At 49.5% G+C, this 19,374-nt stretch overlaps 10 protein-coding genes across 10 annotated transcripts; 3 read left to right on the forward strand and 7 right to left on the reverse strand.

The window, feature by feature from the left end:
- Window positions 1-337: 337 nt before the first annotated feature.
- On the reverse strand, window positions 338-1,005 carry M430DRAFT_163011 (hypothetical protein). The gene has a single exon (XM_024863440.1). It carries the CDS (start codon window positions 888-890, stop codon window positions 504-506), a length of 387 nt encoding a protein of 128 aa, XP_024725617.1. The 5' UTR covers window positions 891-1,005; the 3' UTR covers window positions 338-503.
- Window positions 1,006-3,277, reverse strand: M430DRAFT_163010 (hypothetical protein). The gene has a single exon (XM_024863439.1). The coding sequence runs from the start codon at window positions 2,949-2,951 to the stop codon at window positions 1,122-1,124; it is 1,830 nt and encodes a 609-aa protein (XP_024725618.1). The 5' UTR covers window positions 2,952-3,277; the 3' UTR covers window positions 1,006-1,121.
- Window positions 3,278-4,464: 1,187 nt separating this feature from the next.
- On the reverse strand, window positions 4,465-5,663 carry M430DRAFT_32594 (hypothetical protein). The gene is made up of 2 exons (XM_024866199.1): window positions 4,905-5,663; window positions 4,465-4,866 (listed from the first exon to the last, which is right to left on the reverse strand). The coding sequence occupies exons 1-2, from the start codon at window positions 5,209-5,211 to the stop codon at window positions 4,742-4,744; spliced, it is 432 nt and encodes a 143-aa protein (XP_024725619.1). The 5' UTR covers window positions 5,212-5,663; the 3' UTR covers window positions 4,465-4,741.
- Window positions 5,664-6,347: 684 nt separating this feature from the next.
- M430DRAFT_63275 (hypothetical protein) lies at window positions 6,348-8,298 on the reverse strand. The gene is made up of 2 exons (XM_024869043.1): window positions 6,820-8,298; window positions 6,348-6,764 (listed from the first exon to the last, which is right to left on the reverse strand). The coding sequence occupies exons 1-2, from the start codon at window positions 8,090-8,092 to the stop codon at window positions 6,574-6,576; spliced, it is 1,464 nt and encodes a 487-aa protein (XP_024725620.1). The 5' UTR covers window positions 8,093-8,298; the 3' UTR covers window positions 6,348-6,573.
- Window positions 8,299-8,459: 161 nt separating this feature from the next.
- Window positions 8,460-11,623, forward strand: M430DRAFT_132268 (hypothetical protein). Its single transcript, XM_024862239.1, has 4 exons — window positions 8,460-8,548; window positions 8,602-8,688; window positions 8,742-8,843; window positions 8,907-11,623. Exons 1-4 carry the CDS (start codon window positions 8,490-8,492, stop codon window positions 11,425-11,427), a joined length of 2,769 nt encoding a protein of 922 aa, XP_024725621.1. The 5' UTR covers window positions 8,460-8,489; the 3' UTR covers window positions 11,428-11,623.
- On the reverse strand, window positions 11,607-12,650 carry M430DRAFT_132271 (hypothetical protein). Its single transcript, XM_024862240.1, has one exon. The coding sequence runs from the start codon at window positions 12,450-12,452 to the stop codon at window positions 11,673-11,675; it is 780 nt and encodes a 259-aa protein (XP_024725622.1). The 5' UTR covers window positions 12,453-12,650; the 3' UTR covers window positions 11,607-11,672.
- A 107-nt stretch (window positions 12,651-12,757) lies between these two features.
- M430DRAFT_269479 (hypothetical protein) lies at window positions 12,758-13,355 on the reverse strand. Its single transcript, XM_024865476.1, has one exon. It carries the CDS (start codon window positions 13,169-13,171, stop codon window positions 12,929-12,931), a length of 243 nt encoding a protein of 80 aa, XP_024725623.1. The 5' UTR covers window positions 13,172-13,355; the 3' UTR covers window positions 12,758-12,928.
- Window positions 13,356-14,298: 943 nt separating this feature from the next.
- M430DRAFT_63278 (hypothetical protein) lies at window positions 14,299-15,198 on the forward strand. The gene is made up of 2 exons (XM_024869044.1): window positions 14,299-14,417; window positions 14,475-15,198. Exons 1-2 carry the CDS (start codon window positions 14,369-14,371, stop codon window positions 15,011-15,013), a joined length of 588 nt encoding a protein of 195 aa, XP_024725624.1. The 5' UTR covers window positions 14,299-14,368; the 3' UTR covers window positions 15,014-15,198.
- Window positions 15,199-16,105: 907 nt separating this feature from the next.
- M430DRAFT_15329 (hypothetical protein) lies at window positions 16,106-16,564 on the reverse strand (the record flags this gene model as incomplete). The annotated part of the gene is made up of 1 exon (XM_024863221.1): window positions 16,106-16,564. The coding sequence occupies one exon, from the start codon at window positions 16,562-16,564 to the stop codon at window positions 16,106-16,108; it is 459 nt and encodes a 152-aa protein (XP_024725625.1).
- Window positions 16,565-16,741: 177 nt separating this feature from the next.
- Window positions 16,742-19,354, forward strand: M430DRAFT_132273 (hypothetical protein). The gene is made up of 4 exons (XM_024862241.1): window positions 16,742-16,911; window positions 17,219-17,245; window positions 18,699-18,958; window positions 19,012-19,354. Exons 1-4 carry the CDS (start codon window positions 16,890-16,892, stop codon window positions 19,117-19,119), a joined length of 417 nt encoding a protein of 138 aa, XP_024725626.1. The 5' UTR covers window positions 16,742-16,889; the 3' UTR covers window positions 19,120-19,354.
- Window positions 19,355-19,374: the final 20 nt, after the last annotated feature.

A 19,374-nucleotide genomic window follows, 5' to 3' on the forward strand; every position in this document is an offset into this window, starting at 1 on the left:
TGAAAAAGCAAATGATGAAGACGCCAGACCCTTAACGCCGGTCATCGAATCATCAGGATATGAAAAAGACGGTCCTTCCCATGATTTCCTTTTTGGATGAGAGGAAGGATACGAAGTGAAATGACCATTAATGACTGTCTGGTAGTGGCGATGGATGGACTGAGAAGCCATTGGTGCCGACAGTGTGATGTAATGGTGGCAGATGAAGACCGATATAAAGAGACGCCGCTCATCGAATCATCAGATATGAAAAAGACGGTCCTTCCTATGATTTCCTTTCTGTAGGAGTAGGAAGGATACGAAGTGAAATAACCATTGACAACTGCTTAGTAGTGGCAATAGATGAGTTGACAAGAAGCCATCGATGCCGACAGTGTGATGTAATGGTGGCAGATGAATCCGATATAAAGAGACGCCGCTCATCGAATCATCAGGATATGAAAAAGAAGGTCCTTCCTATGGATTCCTCGGAGGAGTAGGAAGGATACGAAGTGAAATGACCATTAACGACTGCTTGGTAGTGGCGATAGATGAGCTGACAAGAAGCCATCGGTGCCGACAGTGTACTGTAATGGTGGCAGATTGAATACCGGTATGAAGAGACGCCGGATTCCTGCAATGTGGTGTATAGGACGGGACAATAACTCCGTCGATGTCGGCCATGAGCAGAAGCAGACGAATAAAACTCCAGCCGAAAAAACAAGTTCCTGTCGTGTAGTCGTAGCAAAAATTGTCATAGCAAGAACGCCGAAATGAAAAAGACCATTAATCGCTGCCCGAGACGAAAAGAAGCCATCAGCGCCGGTAGTGTAATAGTGGCGGATGGAAGATGAAAAGGTCATGAATGGGTGTCGGTAAGAGTGATGGACAGATTGTGGACAGAAAGCCATCGGTGCCGGCAGCGTAATGGTGCAAACAGAATGTAAAAACGCCGGATGCCTGCCATCAGTAATCGCAGACGAATAGAATACCGGCCATAAAACGCCAGTTGATGCGGGCCATGCAATGTAGCAGTCGAAATAAAAGAACCACCAACGCCGGCTTTTGAGACGTAAAGGCAGACGTGAAGTGAGGTGGCATGACGTGACAGACGTGACAGACGTTCTACCTGGGAAAATAATCTATCCAGGCATCTGATAGCTGACTTGCATGCCCCAGCGGAGGACGATATTGCGCCACATCAGGATATCAATGTTGCGCTTCCAGTCCTCGGGCAGTACGGAGAAGAATCTAGCAAAACCGGTTGGGTAGACGCCAGGTTGTGTGAGCAGTTGGTGGACAAAGGCGCGGGTCTGGTCGTTGGCAGCAAGCCAGACCTCCCGCTCGTAGTATGCGTCGCAGCAAATGGCCAGAGCTATGTAGACGATAAGATGGAATGCAGCGCCGATGAGGGTATGGCGGACGGAAGGTAAGGTGGAAGGGTCGAGCTTCAGGAATGTGCGCCAGGACCAGACCTTGGGTTTGGGGGCGGGTTTACCATTGCTTGACTGAGCAGATGGTGCTTGAGCAATTTGTTGCGGTGTGGTGAGAGGTTTACCACCGTATGAGGTACCAGGGCTTGCGGAGACAGGTTCACCTTGGTTGATATGTATGACTTGATCATTAGGAACTTCGTGTTCAACATGCATACCTTGATCATCAGAAGTATGTTCGTCGGGTATAACTTGATCATCAGAAACGTGTTCGTCATGGATAATTTGTTCATCAGAAAGTTCATGTCCGTCTTCGTGGCCGGAGGGTCCTTCGATAGCGGGAGTTGCTGGAGCCGGAGTAATAGCACCGACTCTCATAATGCCTTCTCGCATAAGAGCTTCCTGTCTGTCCAGAATTTCCTGTACAGGGACATTGGATTCGCCTTCAGCTGGTGCGGTGGTGTTTGGAGGAGGATATGGCTGATGGCCTGCGAGCTTCTTCTGAGGAGTGGATTTCGATAGCTTCATCTGAGAAGTGGATTTCGATGAGCCCAGATCGCCGCTGGTCTTCACGAATGCAGCAACAGCAGCTTTCTTGAGGATTTTCGCAAATAAATAGAGGGTTTGTTGCAACCAGTAGAGGAAGAGAATGAGCATGTTGAGCTCCACCAGGAACCAACACGTGACGGGGTTGTGGGCAGAGACTTGGAATGGGCGGTCGACAAAGACAGTGACCTTGATAGGGCGGTCAACATAGACAGGACGGTCGACATGGACGGTTCTGGTAATGTATTCGACGACTTTTTCGGGTTCGGGTGGTGGCAGCTGTGGAAGCACGGGAAGAGGTGAGTACCCGAGCATGTCGTCTTCGCCATCAGATCCCACGTCGGAAGAGGATTCCACGGCAGCGAGCTCATCGTTGAGAGTCTTTGGCTGTTGTGCGAGAGCGTCAATATTCTTGCGATAGGCGCTGGCGTCTGGGTTGAAACCCAAGGTCTTGATGTCTTGCTTGAGTTCTGAGATCTGTTGGTGCAGAGACTTGTTTTTGGCTCTCTCTAAGCGGATATCGTCGGCAGACTCCTTGAAGAAGATGGCTTGCACCTCCAACGAGGTGAGCTTGGAGTTGGCAGCGCTCAGCATGTGGTTGATCTCTTGACATTTGGCGCGGATGCCGCGGTTATCCTCGACGACGCCATCGTATTGCTGCTTAATGCCTTCGGCGCGGTCTGTAGCGGCCTTGGTCGCGGCGCGCGAATCCTCCAACATCTCGCGGGTACGGGCGAGGACCACATCGCGCTCGTCGATTTTATCGTTGGCATCCTTAACCTGCTGCTCGACGGCTTTGATGTGCTTGTCCTGCTCGCGGTTCTCCTCTTTGGCCTTCTCCAGCTGGGCTTTGCACTCGGCGAGAAGCTTTTGCTTTTCTTTGATCTCCCACGTGTGCTCCTTCCATTCGGCCTCGAGGCTCTCGATGTATTCGTTGGCTGTTTCGAGATCACTTGTCAGCTTGGATATCTGGGCTCGCTCGTCGTCTGCCATGGTATATTGGGTGGGGAGAGGGAATCTTGGAGTTCGCGGGGAAGTGGGGAGGGATGGGGACGATCGGGCAGCGGACTCGCAAAATGCTTCAACTTTCAAGGAAAACGGGGTTCTTTGACTTACATTCCTCGCTCCATTCCTTCGCCTTTAACTTCGCATTCGTCTTGACTAAGGCCAAATCCCTCTCGAACTCGTCGATCACGGGTGTCTTGACTCGCCGTGGCGGTTCGACCAGGGCGTCAAAGTCGGCCTCACCGACGAATGTGCCATCGGCGACGGGCGCTGGTAATTGTGGCTCGTCCACGTATGCTGGCACGCCGTGCACCGTCTCGATCCCGAACGCAAAGGTCGACAACTGCTCACTTCCGAATTGAACGCTCGACTCCCCCCCGAATTGAAAGGTCGTGGGTGCGGGATTCGACTGCGCCGGTGCTTGAATCGGAAGATCCGCGAGTTCCTTTTCGTCGATGCCTTTCAGTCCAAGGTTGGCACCCGTTAAAGCCTCACTTCCAAAGTGAAAGTCGGCACCCGCAAAGGCTTGACTATCAAATTGGAAGTGGGCCGGCTTGGACTGAACAGGCGGCTCGGGTTGGAGCTGTTCAGCGGGGAGCTGCTGGGCCTGAAGAGGTTCAGACTGAATCGGCTCTTCAAAATGAAGAGTTTCTTCAGCCTGAAGAGGTTCAGACTGAATCGGCTCTTCAAAATGAAGAGTTTCTTCAGCCTGAAGAGGCTCTTCAGCCGCAACAGGAGGCTCCGCCTGAACAGGAGACTCCGATCGAGGAAGATCCGCGAAGATCTCCCCGTCACCTTCAAGTTGAGGCTCGGAACATGTAGAACCCGAGACCTCAACTTGGGGGGCCGACTGTTCGCCTTGAAGCTCGGAACATGTAGAACCCGAGTCTTCCAGTTGACCAGTCGACTGTTCGGCCTGGACAGGCACGGATGGAAGACCCGCGAGGGCCTCTCCACTTCCAAACTGAAATTTGGCATCCGTGCTAGGTCCTCCGAACTGGAAGTTGGGATTGGAGCCACCAGATGGAAAGTTAGCTCGTTGTTCGGCCAGGACTTTCTCCTTGGTCCGAACAATCAGTTTGATTTCAACCCGCTTAGGCTTAACCTGCGGCGGGGTCTGCACAGCTGGCTCAGACTGAGGACTCGCGAGAGCCTCAGACTGGGAATTGGCCTGCTGCTCAGGTTCCCTTGGCAGCTCTGCTGGAAGACTCCCGAGAGTCTCAAATTCGAAGGTCGACACAGACTGCTCGGGCAGCTGAGGCTGGAGACTCTCAGGAGCCTCGAATTCGTAAGTCGAGAGCTGCTGGGATTGAAAACTTGTCGCAACCTCAGATTGTAAGTTCGTCTGAGGCTGGTTGGACTGAAAGCTGTCGGCGATCCACTGGTGGTCGGATTCGAAACTCATGGGGTCGTCGAATTGCGCGGAGAGGGTCAGGTCGTTGTCGAAGGTAGAACTTGAAGCCTGACCACCAGATGGAAAGTGAGGCTGTGGGGCTTCATCAAATTCAACGCCTGCCATAGCCTCACCTTCAAACTGGGGGTCGGCCAGCTCCGACATCCTGAGGGCACCATCTCCGGATTGATAGGCAGCTTGGGACTGGCCAGGTTGACCAGTCGCCAAGAATTCACTTCCAAAATGGTAGCTTGGCTGCTGCTCCCCCCCAAATTGAGGGTTTGCAACAGACCCGGACTGAACATTCATGTGAGCCGCTCCACTGAATGTGAAGTAGGCTTTCGGATTGTCTGAATGATCATTCGCGGGAGCACCAAATTGGTAGCTAGCCTGCGGCTCGCTCTGTGACTGGGGTTAGCTTGCAACTTGCCAGCGATCTGAGCAGAGGACAGAACGATCTAGGGGACAGGATGATCTGGGGGACAGGACGATCTGGGGGACAGGACGATCTTGGGAACAGGAGACGATCTTGGGAACAGGAGACGATCTTGGGAACAGGAGACGATCTTGGGAACAGGAGACGATCTTGGGAACAGGAGACGATCTTGGGAACAGGACGGTCTTGGGGATAGTTACCTTCTTCTTCCCCATGGTCATCTCCAAATCCTTCTCCAACTCCTCCTCCAACTCCCTCTCGACCTCCTTCTCGAAGGCCTCCCTCTTCTTCTTCTCCTTCAACTCCTTCCCCTTCTGGGCCGCAATGGCCAGCTTCTCCTTCTTGGCTTTCGCCGCTGCTAGTCTCCGCTGCTCCGACTCCTCTGGAGTGGAGGGGGCTCTTGCGTATTTAGGAGGCATCTTGGCGGTGGTGGTGTTGGTGGTGGTGGTGGTGGTGGTTGTGGTTGTGGTTGTGGTGGTGTGGTTTGGTTGTGGTGGTGGTGGTGATGTTGTGAGTGGAAGGTTGTTGTGAAAGAAGTTGTTGTTGTTGATGTCGAGTATGTAGGAAGGATGGAGGAGCAGGAAAAAGAGTCCAGGTCACTTCAGATCTCTCTGGGGGTTCGGTAAATTCAACGGAAGCACGTGTTGTTGTTTATTCATTGACTCATTCAATTCACTTCTTTTGTTGTGGCTCTTCCGACAATAAAGCTATTGTCTTCCTCTTCCTATTGTCATAGGATACCACAACCGCGCGAGACCAAAGCTCTATGACCGCACGAGTTCCAACATTGTCTCGATTAGTATCATGCAAGCTTCAATATCATCAAGTGTTATTATATTCTATTGTCTAATCTCACGCGCCGCGTCTACTGACATTTTGGTGTTTTGTGTTCTCGGTGCTATTGATATTGAATAGCGAGACAACAAGCGGCACCGCCACGCGCAAGGGCAATTTCCCTACAGCGAATTTTACCATCGTGCTTCAAATCTTACTTTCAAGCGGGATAATCAATCTGAATTGTAAGTGCACATAGCTTTAGATCGAAGGCATGAGGATCTTGTTGCTTGGCAGAATTACCCTTCTGCAGACCCTTGCCACCAAGATAGAAGTCAATTGAATTTTAAAGATCCGCTCTGCATCAACTAAGCTGTTTGTTTACTTGATTCCTCTGTACAGCTCAATTTGAGATATGCTTGATCTCGAAAGATGGGAAGGTGCATGGTTCATTGGATAGTCCAATATATCGAGATCGTGACCGAAGCTGGATCTTCCACAACTAAGGTAACTAAGGGCCGGTGGCATTTCTAAAACAAGAAAGGCTTTCAAGAAGAAATCAGAATCAAAGCAACATTGCTGGTAGAAAAGGGAATAACAAGCTCAGTGCGGTGTTTAGGTCCGTCTTTGTCTGGGCTTTGACCTACTCCATATCCTTGCTACTTGCTCGCAACGTCTGGATATCCTTTGTATCCAATCTGTGGGCGAACTCGGCAGTACCTAGATATACCTTTTACAAGAGATCACAGTCAACATGTTCAGAGAAGAAGAATTCCAAAATGCAGGCTCAGCCCCGCAAAGAGCCATTTATATTGATAGCACTCGGCCGACTACCGGCAATTAACACCCTTCTTAAACAATATATCCGCCCACATTTCGCATACCCTCCCTAAAGACATGCAATGCAACCCATAGTGGTATGAGATAGTGTACTGTACACAAACAAGAGTCATACAAGCAAGCAACCCAAAAAGAACGCCAAAACCCCGTAGCAAGTGCCCAAAAGTCTATGCATACCATCCTTTTGCTCCCACAGAAGAATGTTCTTCCTCTTCTCGATGCTTTATCATTGACTCTTTGATGTCGTAAAGGTCTATTAATTCTTCCCATGCTGCCATGTCGAGGGCTATTACAGCTTGGTGTTTCGACGCGCCTGATCCAGCCGTCTCGCTATGGTCTCTTGGTTCTTCAATAATTTCTGTATATAATGTGTTAGTTATCAAGGCAAAGGGAATGGTGAATGAGTGACAAACCTAGAAACGGCATGCCCTGATCATCATGACTGACGCCGATTTTCCCATCTCGGATCAAGAAGCTCACATAAAATAAATTCTCAACAGTTTGGCCGAACGAATGTGGATTGATGATGAATTTGAAATACGCAATTCCTCCGGTCCTTGATATGCCATACCGATCCAGGAGTTCATCTTCCTCTTTGGTAGTCATCCCCTCTTCAGTTTCGGCTTCTACAGCAGCCACTGCATCTCGTTGGACCTTGTTGAGCCTTCCAAGAATTTGTGTGCAAAGCGTGGTTAGATTCGCATTTTCTGATTTCTCAATATCACCAGCTCGTAGAACCTCAGGTCGCGTCTCTTGAAGATTATTAGGTCTTAAGGCAGCTTTACGTACCGCTACCTTCCGAGTGCGTTTTTCGAGTGATAAAGGACCATATAAGAACCCAGGCACGGAAGGCCGCGAGTTGTGAGGCAAACATGCATATCGTCCAAGATATTCCCAGTTAAGCATGTCCCCGTTTTCGTCTTGCTCGTCATCATCATCATCAGCATCAGCATCATGGGCTCTCCTGCTACGGCGCTGCGTACTCGCAGGCATCTGTGAGGGCTGAATTCCATCTTGATCAGCTCTCTCCGCTCGTTCCATGTATTGCTTGCATTTTGAGATGAAATCTTCCAGGTCAACCCCTTGAGAAGTGTCTCCGGCAACGAGAGCAAGAGTCCTTTTGTAAGAGAGATCTGCCGTAGTAACTAGGAGACGCGAATCGATAGTTGCATCTGAAGTTTGCTTGACCCGTCCGGAATAGTCGTTGGCTTTGATCAACGTATCTCGGAGACCCGTAGACGTGGGAGTAAGATACTCTGACCGATTCTCCGTTAGTGTCCGCGAGAGATCTCTGAGCCCTTTGCGTAGGCGCCGTCGCTCTTCCACATCCTGGTCTGGATCGTAGTCGTCAATATCACCGTCTTCGTCGACCTCTACCGTACGTCTTCTATGACTCCGTTCCGGTGACATCGGTTGTTCAGCTGGTCGCTTCCTTTTACTCTGTCCGGTTGCGAGTGCTGGCACACCAGGCGGTGCCATCGGCACGCGCCCCTTGCCCTTATCCAAGGGTCTCGAAGACCTGTTCTCCTTATCTGAACCTATCGAAGTCGCTGGTGATGAGGGGGACATTGAAGGGACAGCATTGTAATTTCGCGCAGTTCGAGGTGGACCAGGACCTGGAGTTGCTTCGTACATCTCGTCATGAAACGGACCCGGCGATTCCGACTTTTTGGTAGATCTGACCATATTGATTGACTATCAGATAGGCAACGCGAATCGTGTTTGCAACCCTGAATCAGGCGGTTTGGTGGGTCGTCGCGCGGCAGGCTGAACGTGGTCGCGTCCTCCCAAGGGTAAGTATAATTGACTGCGCGCTACTACACTATGCTATTATCATGGCCTGAGTGAGCTTTGCGGATGGAGGGGTTTGGCGAAGTGGATGGAAAGAAGTCGCGTCGCAATAAATTTCCTGGGCGTCGTGTCAGCAGCAGCGCGCAATGTACGTCGCGCGTCACGTGGCGCAGCTGTCGCACCAGCCACAGTGCACGGACCAACCCCGTGAACCCTGCTCAGAGCTCAGAGCTCCCATGAACGATCCCACAATCCGGGGCGCGCACTAGACCCCGATAATGGACATCATATCATGGAGCCATTTTCTTTTGCGAGCTCAGAAGCTTTGGAGCTTCCAGTAAGCATTAGGATGTAAGTGTTCTTGCGCCAGATTCCCTCCCTAGCTAATTTAATGTCCCTTCCAGTGTCAGCCTCGAGGGAGAACAAGCGCCTATCCCATTCTCCACGTTGATAAAGAGGCCTGACTTGCGGCACATCGGGTCGAATTTGAGGTATATTGCTATCCTGGGAGCAATAGTTCTATAAGGACTGACACTTTATGTAGCCCTCACTCAGATCTCTATGTCACAGTGCAGCTATGGGCCGACTCGAAGCCTCTGACAGTGCCTGTTCAGACCGCATACAAACCGTTTAGAAACGAGAGAAAGTATGTGTGAATGACGGGAAAGGATAAAGCTTAGATCAATAGACTCAACTGATGCTCTTCCAGGTGGAACGAATGGCTCACCCTTCCTATCAACTATTCGACGTTACCCTTAAGCTCGCAACTCGCGATTACAGTATGGGACTTATCACCAACCGGCGGGGAGGGTGCGCAAGGCCACGCAATACCGTTTGGGGGAACTACGCTCCCATTATTTGATAAGGAGAACCAGCTGCAGAAAGGACGTCAAAAATGCTACCTACATCGTCTCAAAGGCGCAGATGGCTTAGACTCCACCTCGACTCCTTCCATCTTTCCGGGTGACCGGCGCAATGGGTCTAAGGGAAAGAAGGGCCTAGACACGATTGATAAGGAAAGCGAGGAGTTGGACAGGCTGGAAAAGCTCTTCAAGAAACATGAAATGGGCGAGATACCTCGGATAGAATGGCTAGACCAACTAGTATTCCGCGGAGTTGAAAAGCGTGGACTGCAGGCATCTACCACATCTCTCAAGACCCTTCAGCGAAGCAGAGCTCGAAAGCAGAAGACGATCACAACATTGGATGGACAGGAAGAGAAGAATGAAGACCTTGATATCTATGAGGATTCTGTCGAGGACGAAAGATTCACATTACATGTCGAATTACCACGATTCGACTTTCCTATTGTCTTCGCAGACCACGAATACCCACCACCGCCCATATCGTCGCTGCAACATCTCTCAACCTCCCAATCAAACATTATACTCAAACCACCACCAGAAGTTCAATATGGCCCAGGTATCCACGGCCTTGGTGACAACGACAATGACGATGAGGGTTTTGGGGGGCGCTTAGTACGAGTCTACGACCCAGAAGTTGGGGCTAGAGATAATCCTGCGGAAAGCAAACATCGGCGTCTCGTGAGAAGTCATCGAACTGGTGTATTGGATCGAGATCTCAAACCAAATGCCAAAGTGAGGGACGAGTTGAATGCAATTATGGCTTATTCGCCAACGCACATACTTTCTCCTGAAGAGAAGGATCTTGTCTGGAAGTTCCGTCATCACCTTACTAGAGACAAGAGAGCCTTGACCAAGTTCGTCAAATCCGTGAATTGGCATGATCCAAGCGAACCACGCCAAGCGGTACAGATCCTTGCAAAATGGACCGAAATTGATGTTGATGATGCTCTTGAACTGCTGGGCCCTACATTTGATAATCCTGCAGTGAGAGCGTATGCTGTTGATCGTCTGAGAAAGTCCGACGATGATGAGCTTCTGCTTTATCTCTTACAGTTGGTGCAAGCTCTTAAATTCGAGCACATATCACCCGATTCCACCCAAGATGCGACGCAAGATTCTTCGCTTGCACGATTTCTCATTGCACGAGCAACCCGTAACTTTATGCTCGGGAACTACTTCCATTGGTACCTCATGGTGGAGTGTGATGACAGGAGTGAAGCCCAAGGCGCGGAGTATCGCAAACTATTCGCTAAGGTCGAGTATGATTTCATGACCGAGTTAGTGAAGCTTCCAGGTGGTCCTGAAACTCGGAAAACTCTCCTACGACAGGCTGAACTCATAACAGTTCTCTCTAAAATCTCGGGGGATATCAAGGCGTCTAAAGAAACGATACCCCGGAAGGCCGAAAGGGTGAAGCAGTTTCTTGCTGACCCTAAAAATGAGATTATTACTATTGACCCGCCTCTACCACTTCCCTTAGATCCATCTGTCATGATCACAGGTGTCGATCCAGCAGAGACTCTGGTCTTCAAATCGTCACTTTGTCCGATTAGGATTACCTTCAAGACGACAACCAGACAAAAGTACCAGATCATTTTCAAGACGGGGGACGATCTTCGACAAGACCAACTAGTCATTCAAATCATCACACTAATGGACCAGTTACTTCAAAAGGAAAACCTGGACCTGAAGTTATCTCCATATAAGATTCTCGCTACCAGTGTAACTGCTGGAGCAGCCCAATTCGTGCCGTCGATGAGTTTGCAAGCCATTGTTACCAAATACAAGGGTAATCAGGTCTTAGCCTACCTGAAGTCAAACAATCCTGATGACAAGGCACCACTGGGTGTCCGCAAGGAGGCACTCGATATATTCGTCAAGTCGTGTGCAGGATACTGTGTCATTACCTACCTGCTCGGGGTAGGAGATCGCCATTTGGACAACCTCCTCCTATCTCCGGATGGACATTTTTTCCACGCAGACTTCGGCTTTATTCTTGGCCGCGATCCCAAACCCTTTGCCCCGGCCATGAAGCTCTGCAAAGAAATGGTTGACGGCATGGGCGGTGCATCCTCAGAGCAATACCGCCAGTTCAAACAATATTGCTTTACAGCTTACACTACCTTACGGAAATCCTCAAATTTGATTCTTAACTTGTTTAGCCTGATGGTGGATGCCAATATTCCCGATATCAAATTGGAGCCAGATAAGGTGGTATTGAAGGTTAAGGAGAGGTTCCATTTGGAAATGAGCGAGGAGGATGCAATTAGGCACTTTGAGAGGCTGATTGAGGATAGTTCGAATGCTATCTTCCCCGTGGTTATCGATAGGTTACATGGGTTAGTGCAGCATTTTAGGGTGTAAAGACTTGCATGTCGTGGAGTTGGGAATTAGAGGGGTTCGGAATGGGCGTTATATCTGTGAATGGGGATTTTGGAAATAATTACTTGGGCTTCCGGAGAAATATTCAGACACATTGAATTGAGAAATCGACTTGATTTCATGAGAAAAAGCAGGAGTATGGCATACATTAGTATGAACTGTGACTGGCAGAAATGGGTATATTTTTGTATCCTCGTGAAATCGACTCTGCACCTTGAAACAACGAACTATGATGTGTCCATTCCATTCACCGGATCCTTGTCCACCCCATCATCAGCATGCTTCTCATGCGCGTCCGATGGTTCCGGAGTAACCTCTCCAAACTCACTCCCTGGACTCTTACTCCTCCCACTTCCCTCACTCCCTCCACCGTTAACCTCCTCCGGCTCACTATCCAGCAAATCCTCAATATCTCCCAAGGGGCTAACTCTCGGATCCAGCTTCTCCTCATCCTCCAGCTGCGCTCTGCTCGGCATCTTCCACAAAGTTGTCGAGCACATTCTCTCTTTTGTCAGCAGCCCATCCACGAACTCATCCATGAACGTTAATCTCCTCCCCGTCCTCGTCCGCATCACCAATTTCCTCTTATCCTCTAGAAACGGCTCCAAAAACAAATATACATCCTTCGCCTTCCTCGTCAACCGTACATAAAATACCGCCAGCGCCCTCAGATACTTGAATTTCTCGCCTCCATACCCTAGATACTCCTGTATAACATCATCGTCCGGCCCCAGCTGCAACAATTTGAACGCCAGGCATAAGAAAGGCGAGGGCTTCTGGGCATCGCCGTAAGTGCCGCCGATAAACCGCACGTGTGCGACGACGCGGTCGACGATGTCGGCTTCGTTGACGGCGAAACATTGGTCTTTCCAGAAGTAGGAATCGACGATGCGCTCCCGCACCGGCTTCTCCATGATCGTGGCAGGGTTTAGGCCATTGGGTGCTAGGGGCCCGCTGGAGCCGCGCTCGTCGAGGAAGCGCTTTTCGTCCGCGCGATGGGTGGCCATGATGGGCAGTGGGTGAGAGGTTGAGGAGGTTGAGGAGTTTGAGGGGGCAGGAGGGGTCGTTTGGATGGGGTGCGGTCTACGGTCGTTGGTAGGTAGTGGGTACTGGACGGTGAAGTTATTAGGCTTGTCGTACCTGGTGTTCAAGCTTCGAGATTGACACCAGGAGCTTCCTTGGAGGAGAACGTGAGATTTGTGGGGTCAAGGTGAGGTCTGGGGAAAGATTCTCTTATCGATAAAGCGAGAATTAGCTTATTAACTGGTACTTCGCAGATCACCCAGGTCTAGCCTTCAACACCACCCGTCAATCACTTCTTATGGAATATTGATTGACTTGTCCAAATCCCAGTACTCACGCATTGGAGCCATCACTCAGGACGAATTGAGAGCCTGGCAACAGACGGGCGCTGACTTTCAACCTGAATGACTTGGTCTCGTTAAGGAACTATTCTCCCAGAGAACTCCCCAAGCAACCTTATTTAATCGCCACTGATTATCTCGAGGCACTCGTTGAAGGGCATTTGCATCATCTCATTACTCAATGCAATGATGCAGTGGATGATGAAGCAGACTGAGGGAAATTTTGTCGCCCGCTTCTTGTTCCTCAGAATAATGCGGCAACTCTCTACAAAACACAGACACGGGCCTTTTCCGCTGTTCTGTGACGATCTCCGCCCCTCAAATGTTATCGTTGATGCTGACCTCAACGTCCGCGGTGTCATTGATTGGTAATTTTGTTACGCTGCCCCGGTTGGTTTCACCTACAACCCGCCATGGTGACTGTTATTAGCATTTCCGAGCAGCTGGGAAGGCGGGCTGGAGCTCTCCTTCGCTACCTATCTGTCACGGCTTGAGGTATTTCTGGAAATCCTACAAGAGAGCGAACATGAGACGATCGCGAAGGGCACATTCTCGAGGTGCAGGGGCTGACATAGCAGTTGAAAGATTCCTTCTATAGTGGACAGTTTTGGGTCTGCTTTGCAGCGAGGACCAGCTATGAGTTCGATGACATCTACTGGAAATTCATCGATCCGATATATTACGGCGAGTTTACTTTTATTGAAGACCAGATCGAACTTCTGGGCCCACAGGAACAAGATTATCGCAAGAGGTTTGCTCCTTTCAAGATACAGCACGCGAGAGAGGGCGGGTTGAGTGAGCATCGGACTCTGAAGGAGATACTATCTTCGTGAGTCTATACTCACCTTGACTCAGCACACTGTCTGGTTGTGTTGACTCTGTCGTGTGTCACTCTAGGTGACCTTGTTTTCTACTTCAGCAAACGGCGTTTGTGGATAGGATGCTTTGGGTTACGCTGCAGTGATTTATGAGACTCGATAAGTGCGAGTCTACATTGTCTCCCCATTGCATACCAGAATGCTAACCTGTTGGGCTCATTCTCGGAAACACTCGCAAGACACAAACAAAATGGCTACCTTTGGTAACTGGAATGACATTGGTCGTGCCAGAGAGAGCTTTTCATTCCTCCTTGCATCTTACACAGGGAGAGAAGTGCAGATATCCGGATCGGTGTAGCTGCTGGCACGGAGCTGTCAGATACATCTCTATCTCAAGGACTTTAGCATCTCCTTATCTGCTTTCGAGCTATAGCATCTTATGGCATATACATTCCTAAATTACTAACTGAATTTTAAAACACTGAATACGCCAATCTGCGCGCCCAATCCTTTGCAGTGTGGAACAATAGACTCAAGCAACTTCCTCAAGAAAGGGTGGCTCGTGCTCCTATGATCTGTAATCTGTTATCGATAGTTGCCGTGACAATGGCCATTGTTGACTTGAGCCCCTGCGTATACTTTCTTGAAACCACCATTTCAAGACTCCCAGACATCGCAATCACGATACATGCGCCAGTAATTATCATCTAATTTGAATAATTAGTTGCGCAATAAAAGAGTATGCTCCTTACATCAGGCCAAGTTTCCGTAGCCATCTCCTCCTTCGTCGGTACGAACTGAAATTCCCATTCCTTCCAGCCCAGCGCACTTCACTAACGATCATCAGTTTTCTTATTTACTTCTGCCCTTTTCCTGAGCGGTTACGTGATCCAGCAACAGACTGTTCGAGATATCAGGGCTGCAATAAGACCGCAACCTACACCGACGCAGGCGCGCATGTACCTCCCTACGCAGTTTGCGTCGAAACCTACACCAGCACAGCGAGAAGGAGGGGAGGAGGCTGTGATCAATATCAAGCATGATGGAGATCCGAGATATTTTGATGAGGCCGCTAGTTCAGAGGATCAGAACACACCCGCAACAAGGAGGAGGAAGGGGAAAGGAACAAACAAAAAACAATCCGAAGACGTCGTGCGGGGGGATGAAGCGGATCAGAAGCCGATGATGAAGATGGAGGAAGTTCGGCCGGTGCAAGCAGATAATCTTTATGATCTAGCTCCGGGTTCTAAACCTATCGGTGAGTCGGAGAAGTCGAGGGAGCAGAAACCGATCAGTAGAGCGGAAAGGAGGAGGAGGATTAAGGAGCAGATCCTAGCTGCTGGTGAGGGCGAGGGCTTTAAAGGATATAGGAGACGGATGTGGTAAAGGAAGGTTTGATATTATAGGTGAGGGGGATTTGAAATGAATATGGCGAGCACCCGGAATAGGCTCTGGCGTCTTGGGTATACAGGTACGGAGTTGGTATAATGATGGAATGTTGTATATTATGATGATGTATTGTATGACTGCCATGGCCCATCCATAAATGCGAAGAAGCTACGAGTTAAGGCATAGCAAACTTTCCAATTTCTGGACAGCATTGTGATAGGTTATTGAGTCCTAACAACTCCAGTTCAGGCTGAACTACCAGAGGATAGACTTCCTATTGACGCAGTTATATGCACAGTAACCAGTCAGTCATCTTTGGACTGTGAATTAATGTTTGATGGCCCCAGAAAGCTGGACTTGACGGAGCTTCGGATTCATTTCCAAAGAAGTACCTATATAGCATCCAGATATACTCTCACATATCCATACATCCTAGAACCAACGGAAGGACCAATCGAGAGCGGAATGCAATGAAAGACACACGGCCTACCGTGTGTCGTGCATCAATCCCTGGCAATACATCCGTCCCAATTTTCCAATCATCTATCTCTTGGAGGGAACCAACTCTGGCTGGAGTCGGTTTGTAGTACTACATGCAGCCCATCGTGGCGATCCTTGACTCCGCACAACTGGCGCTCTAGCCGTGCTGTTGAAAGCTACTTTGGTAAAAGGTATCTCTTGTTATGAAAACACAAGACCGGCTCCCTCCGAGCTACATGTGTCGTAATGACACCTCACTGATGAAGTATATTTCTGCCAGCATAACAACATCACACTGCACTGCTTTTGAGGACCTAGCCCAGACCTCCTAACAGCCTCCCCCAAGACAAGACATAGAGTACTATAGGCGTACAGTCAATGACCATATCCACTTCGCCCATGGCGTTCATTGGAGAGATATCAGACTTTCAATACGGACCTTGACAAATCAACTCTGCGCCTCGGAAATTACGCTCTGCGAGCAGCCTCGTGTAAAGTCCATGCCGGAAGACTGTCTACGAAGTCAGGTTTATTTTGAACATGTTGTCTGTTACAGATCATGATTGCATCTGTATAAAATGTTAAAAGCTTACCGGGCGTTTCCCAGGTTCAGTCATTATCCGACATCAGAACTGCCCGCATCTCTTCAACTCCAAACTTCACAATTGACAACACCTGGATGCCACGACCGAGTTCAGTGCCCTCGGACCCCATTAAAGATTTCTGACGCTCGATGCGGGCATTTTCAAGCTGGGACCTCTGCTCGGAAATAGCATTCTCGAATTTAGCAAGCATCGTATGCAAAGCCGCGGTCTGCTCACTTGTAAGAACACGGCGAGTTTTATCCGCTGCCTGTTCCTTGAAGCGGCGGAGCTGTTCTTCCTTTACACGTAGATAGCTCTCATTCCGTTCGATAGTCACGCATTTCGCGCATGGCCGGTCCCTCGTGACGATCTCGTAGATCAGCTGCCGGCTGCATGTGCCCTCAGAAATCGAGTGTGAGCATGGCCCTACACGCTGGTGCCATCGGTAATCCCCACACTCGTATAAGATCACGTCGACACACATGGGGCGTGGATCTGGTGGAAAGATGCTGGACCGAATAAGTACTGGACGTTGCGCGCTTGGCGAGGCGCCGAGGGAAGTCCTGGCGGGTCGCGGCAAGCGGGATCACGTGCCACACTAGCGTCCGCCCGAGTGGATTTCTGACGAGGCTGAAAGTGCATGATGCACATAAGAGGCATAAATGTATGCGATTTCAACTGCAACACCAACAACCTCAACCACGTCATATCATCTCGCCGGTGTTCGATAACAACTCCTCGAATTTTCTTTTTTCCTTCAACTTACTTGGTTCTGTTCAGGCCGCTGGTCTCTCCACAAGTCCAGCACCATGTCAGACCGAGAATTCAATAGTGAGTCCTCGATTTGCTTCGTGACTTCCGTCTCCCAACTCAAGTCCTTGCTCTCGCTCTCAATAAAAGTATATAAGGAGCTAGGCTTCCAAATATAAGAATATTATGTGATTTTGTTGACCTCGATATACTGTCGACTTCTGTCCGAGGCGCCGTTTTGAGCATCATCGCCTTTGTGCCCTGATGTGCCCTGCTGGATTCTGAGTTCATGTATACTATCTTTTTCTACTTGAAGATCCAGAGAACCAGTTTGCTTCTGTTGTGTCGATATGAGTAGTGACTAGCTGCTGACGCTCTTTCCTTCTAGGCAATGACGACTTATCTCTTCCCAAAGGTAATCTTTCTAACTTTTCTTCTTCTCTTCTTTCTTTCCCCTTCTCTCTTCACTGCAGCATCATCATCATCACATCGTTATACTCCATGGCGGGTTCTCATAAATTTGTCCCAAAAGACTACAAAGGTTCCTGGGACGACGGCCCGCCCTGGGCCGAGTGCAAGCACTGCGGATCAGGTGGTTCGCATAATGCTGCCTGCATGAGCAGTGCCGAACGAGTTGCTCCACAGGTCACTTCGCAAGTTACTCCTCAAGCCACTGCGCAAGTTACTTCGCAAGTCGCTCCACAGGTCACTCCGCGGGGTCCATCCTCACACCAAAATCGCTATATACCGCCCACAAGACCCGTGGAGATCCCTTCCAATAATCATTATCCGGGTGCTGGTCCCTTTGATCGTCGGGCCTCTGACTATTATTATGCGTGGCGTGAAAGAGGATTAGTTACTTCTGGGACTCCCACTTTCTTCACCAATCAACTAGCTCCACCAACTCTACCTTATGGAATGATGGGGCCGCCTCTACCTTCTGGAATGATGGGGCCGCCTGTAGGCCCACGTTATTCTGCTGCTATTGGGAACGGAAGATTCGTAAACCCGGAGGGCACGAATCTCAATTCATTCACTCAACATACTAGATACCCATACCCCAATCATGGGAATCTAGACCGTCGACTTCCACATCAGCAGAACGGTCTCCAGGCACGGGAACCTATACCAGCACCAGATCCAGTGAGGGAAGAGGGGTCTCAAGACGATCCCAACAACAACGCAATGGAGGCCAATAGCAATACACCAGCGAGGGAAGAGGGGTCTCAAGACGATCCTAACAACAACGCAATGGAGGCCAATAGCAATACACCAGCGAGGGAAGAGGGGTCTCAAGACGATCCCAACAACAACGCAATGGAGGCCAATAGCCATACACCAGCGAGGGAAGAGGGGTCTCAAGACGATCACGACAACAACGCAATGGAGGCCAACAGCCATACATCAAATCAAGATATTGACCGCAACCATCAGCCGGTAAAGCAAGTCCTGCACACCCCCTACAGGGATGCTCTGCAGCGTCCTTACCCCCCGCCACAACCACAGAAATAATTCGGAGGGATCAGCAAACAGACCAAAAGCCATTGTATCATCATCCGCGAGATGGAGATAAATCGATAAAGGCTGACACGCTTTTCCTTTGGGTCCAATCGGGTACTGGGCCAACATTCGGCAGCCGATAAATCGATCTTTACCACTCCATTACGCTGCCCGGTAGTACCAGGCGCAACCTTTAAGTTTTTGAGGTTCTAATGACACGGTTCTATCGGAAGAACCTTGCGAGTCTATGGAATCTTCTGGACACTCGTTTTTCTGAATCCCCAGCCTATAGCGCTAATTGCACTTATTACTTTCTTTTAAACACGAAGAACATTTGTAACATTCAGCGTACTAATATATTTTGATAGCCACCGTCCAAAAAATTGTCACGGAAATCCTTCCACCGTCGTCAGGCTTGGCATTTGGCAAAGATGCACGAGACCTTTTAATTGAATGCTGTGTTGAATTCATTACCTTGATCTCATCTGAAGCAAATGAGATCAGTGAGAAGGAAAGCAAGAAAACCATTGCTTGTGAGCATATCACAAAGGCACTGGAACAGTTGGGGTTTGGAGAATACGTGCCGGATATTATGGAGGTTGCTAGTGAACACAAAGAGCAACTGAAGGTATGCATCCTATCCATTTTTCCAGGTGATGTGGTGCTGATTCTGTGGAATAGGGACGAGAGAAAAAGGCAAATAAACTTGAACAAAGCGGCTTGTCAACAGAGCAACTTCTCGCAATGCAAGAAGAAGCCTTTAGAGATGCAGCGCAACGCCATGGATGATATGTTTTTGGAGGGTTCTTTTGCGTGGGCTCTTTTGTTTTCACTGCGTGCATGGTTTCTCGAGTTAGGGTTGGCATGGATGGTGGCGTTGGGCTTTCCCTCATTCCCAAGAGGGCTTTGATGTGGAGAATGTCTCTAAGCATAGAAGATGCCAATGAACATCACTCTCATCTTTCCATCATACTTTGGTCTAGCACTGCTCACATAGTTCAGGCATATTTGACCTTGATCCCACTTACCTAACTTCTAGTTAGG

The sequence above is a fragment of the Amorphotheca resinae genome (assembly GCF_003019875.1).
Source record: "Amorphotheca resinae ATCC 22711 unplaced genomic scaffold M430scaffold_1, whole genome shotgun sequence".
Classification (NCBI taxonomy): domain Eukaryota; kingdom Fungi; phylum Ascomycota; class Leotiomycetes; order Helotiales; family Amorphothecaceae; genus Amorphotheca; species Amorphotheca resinae.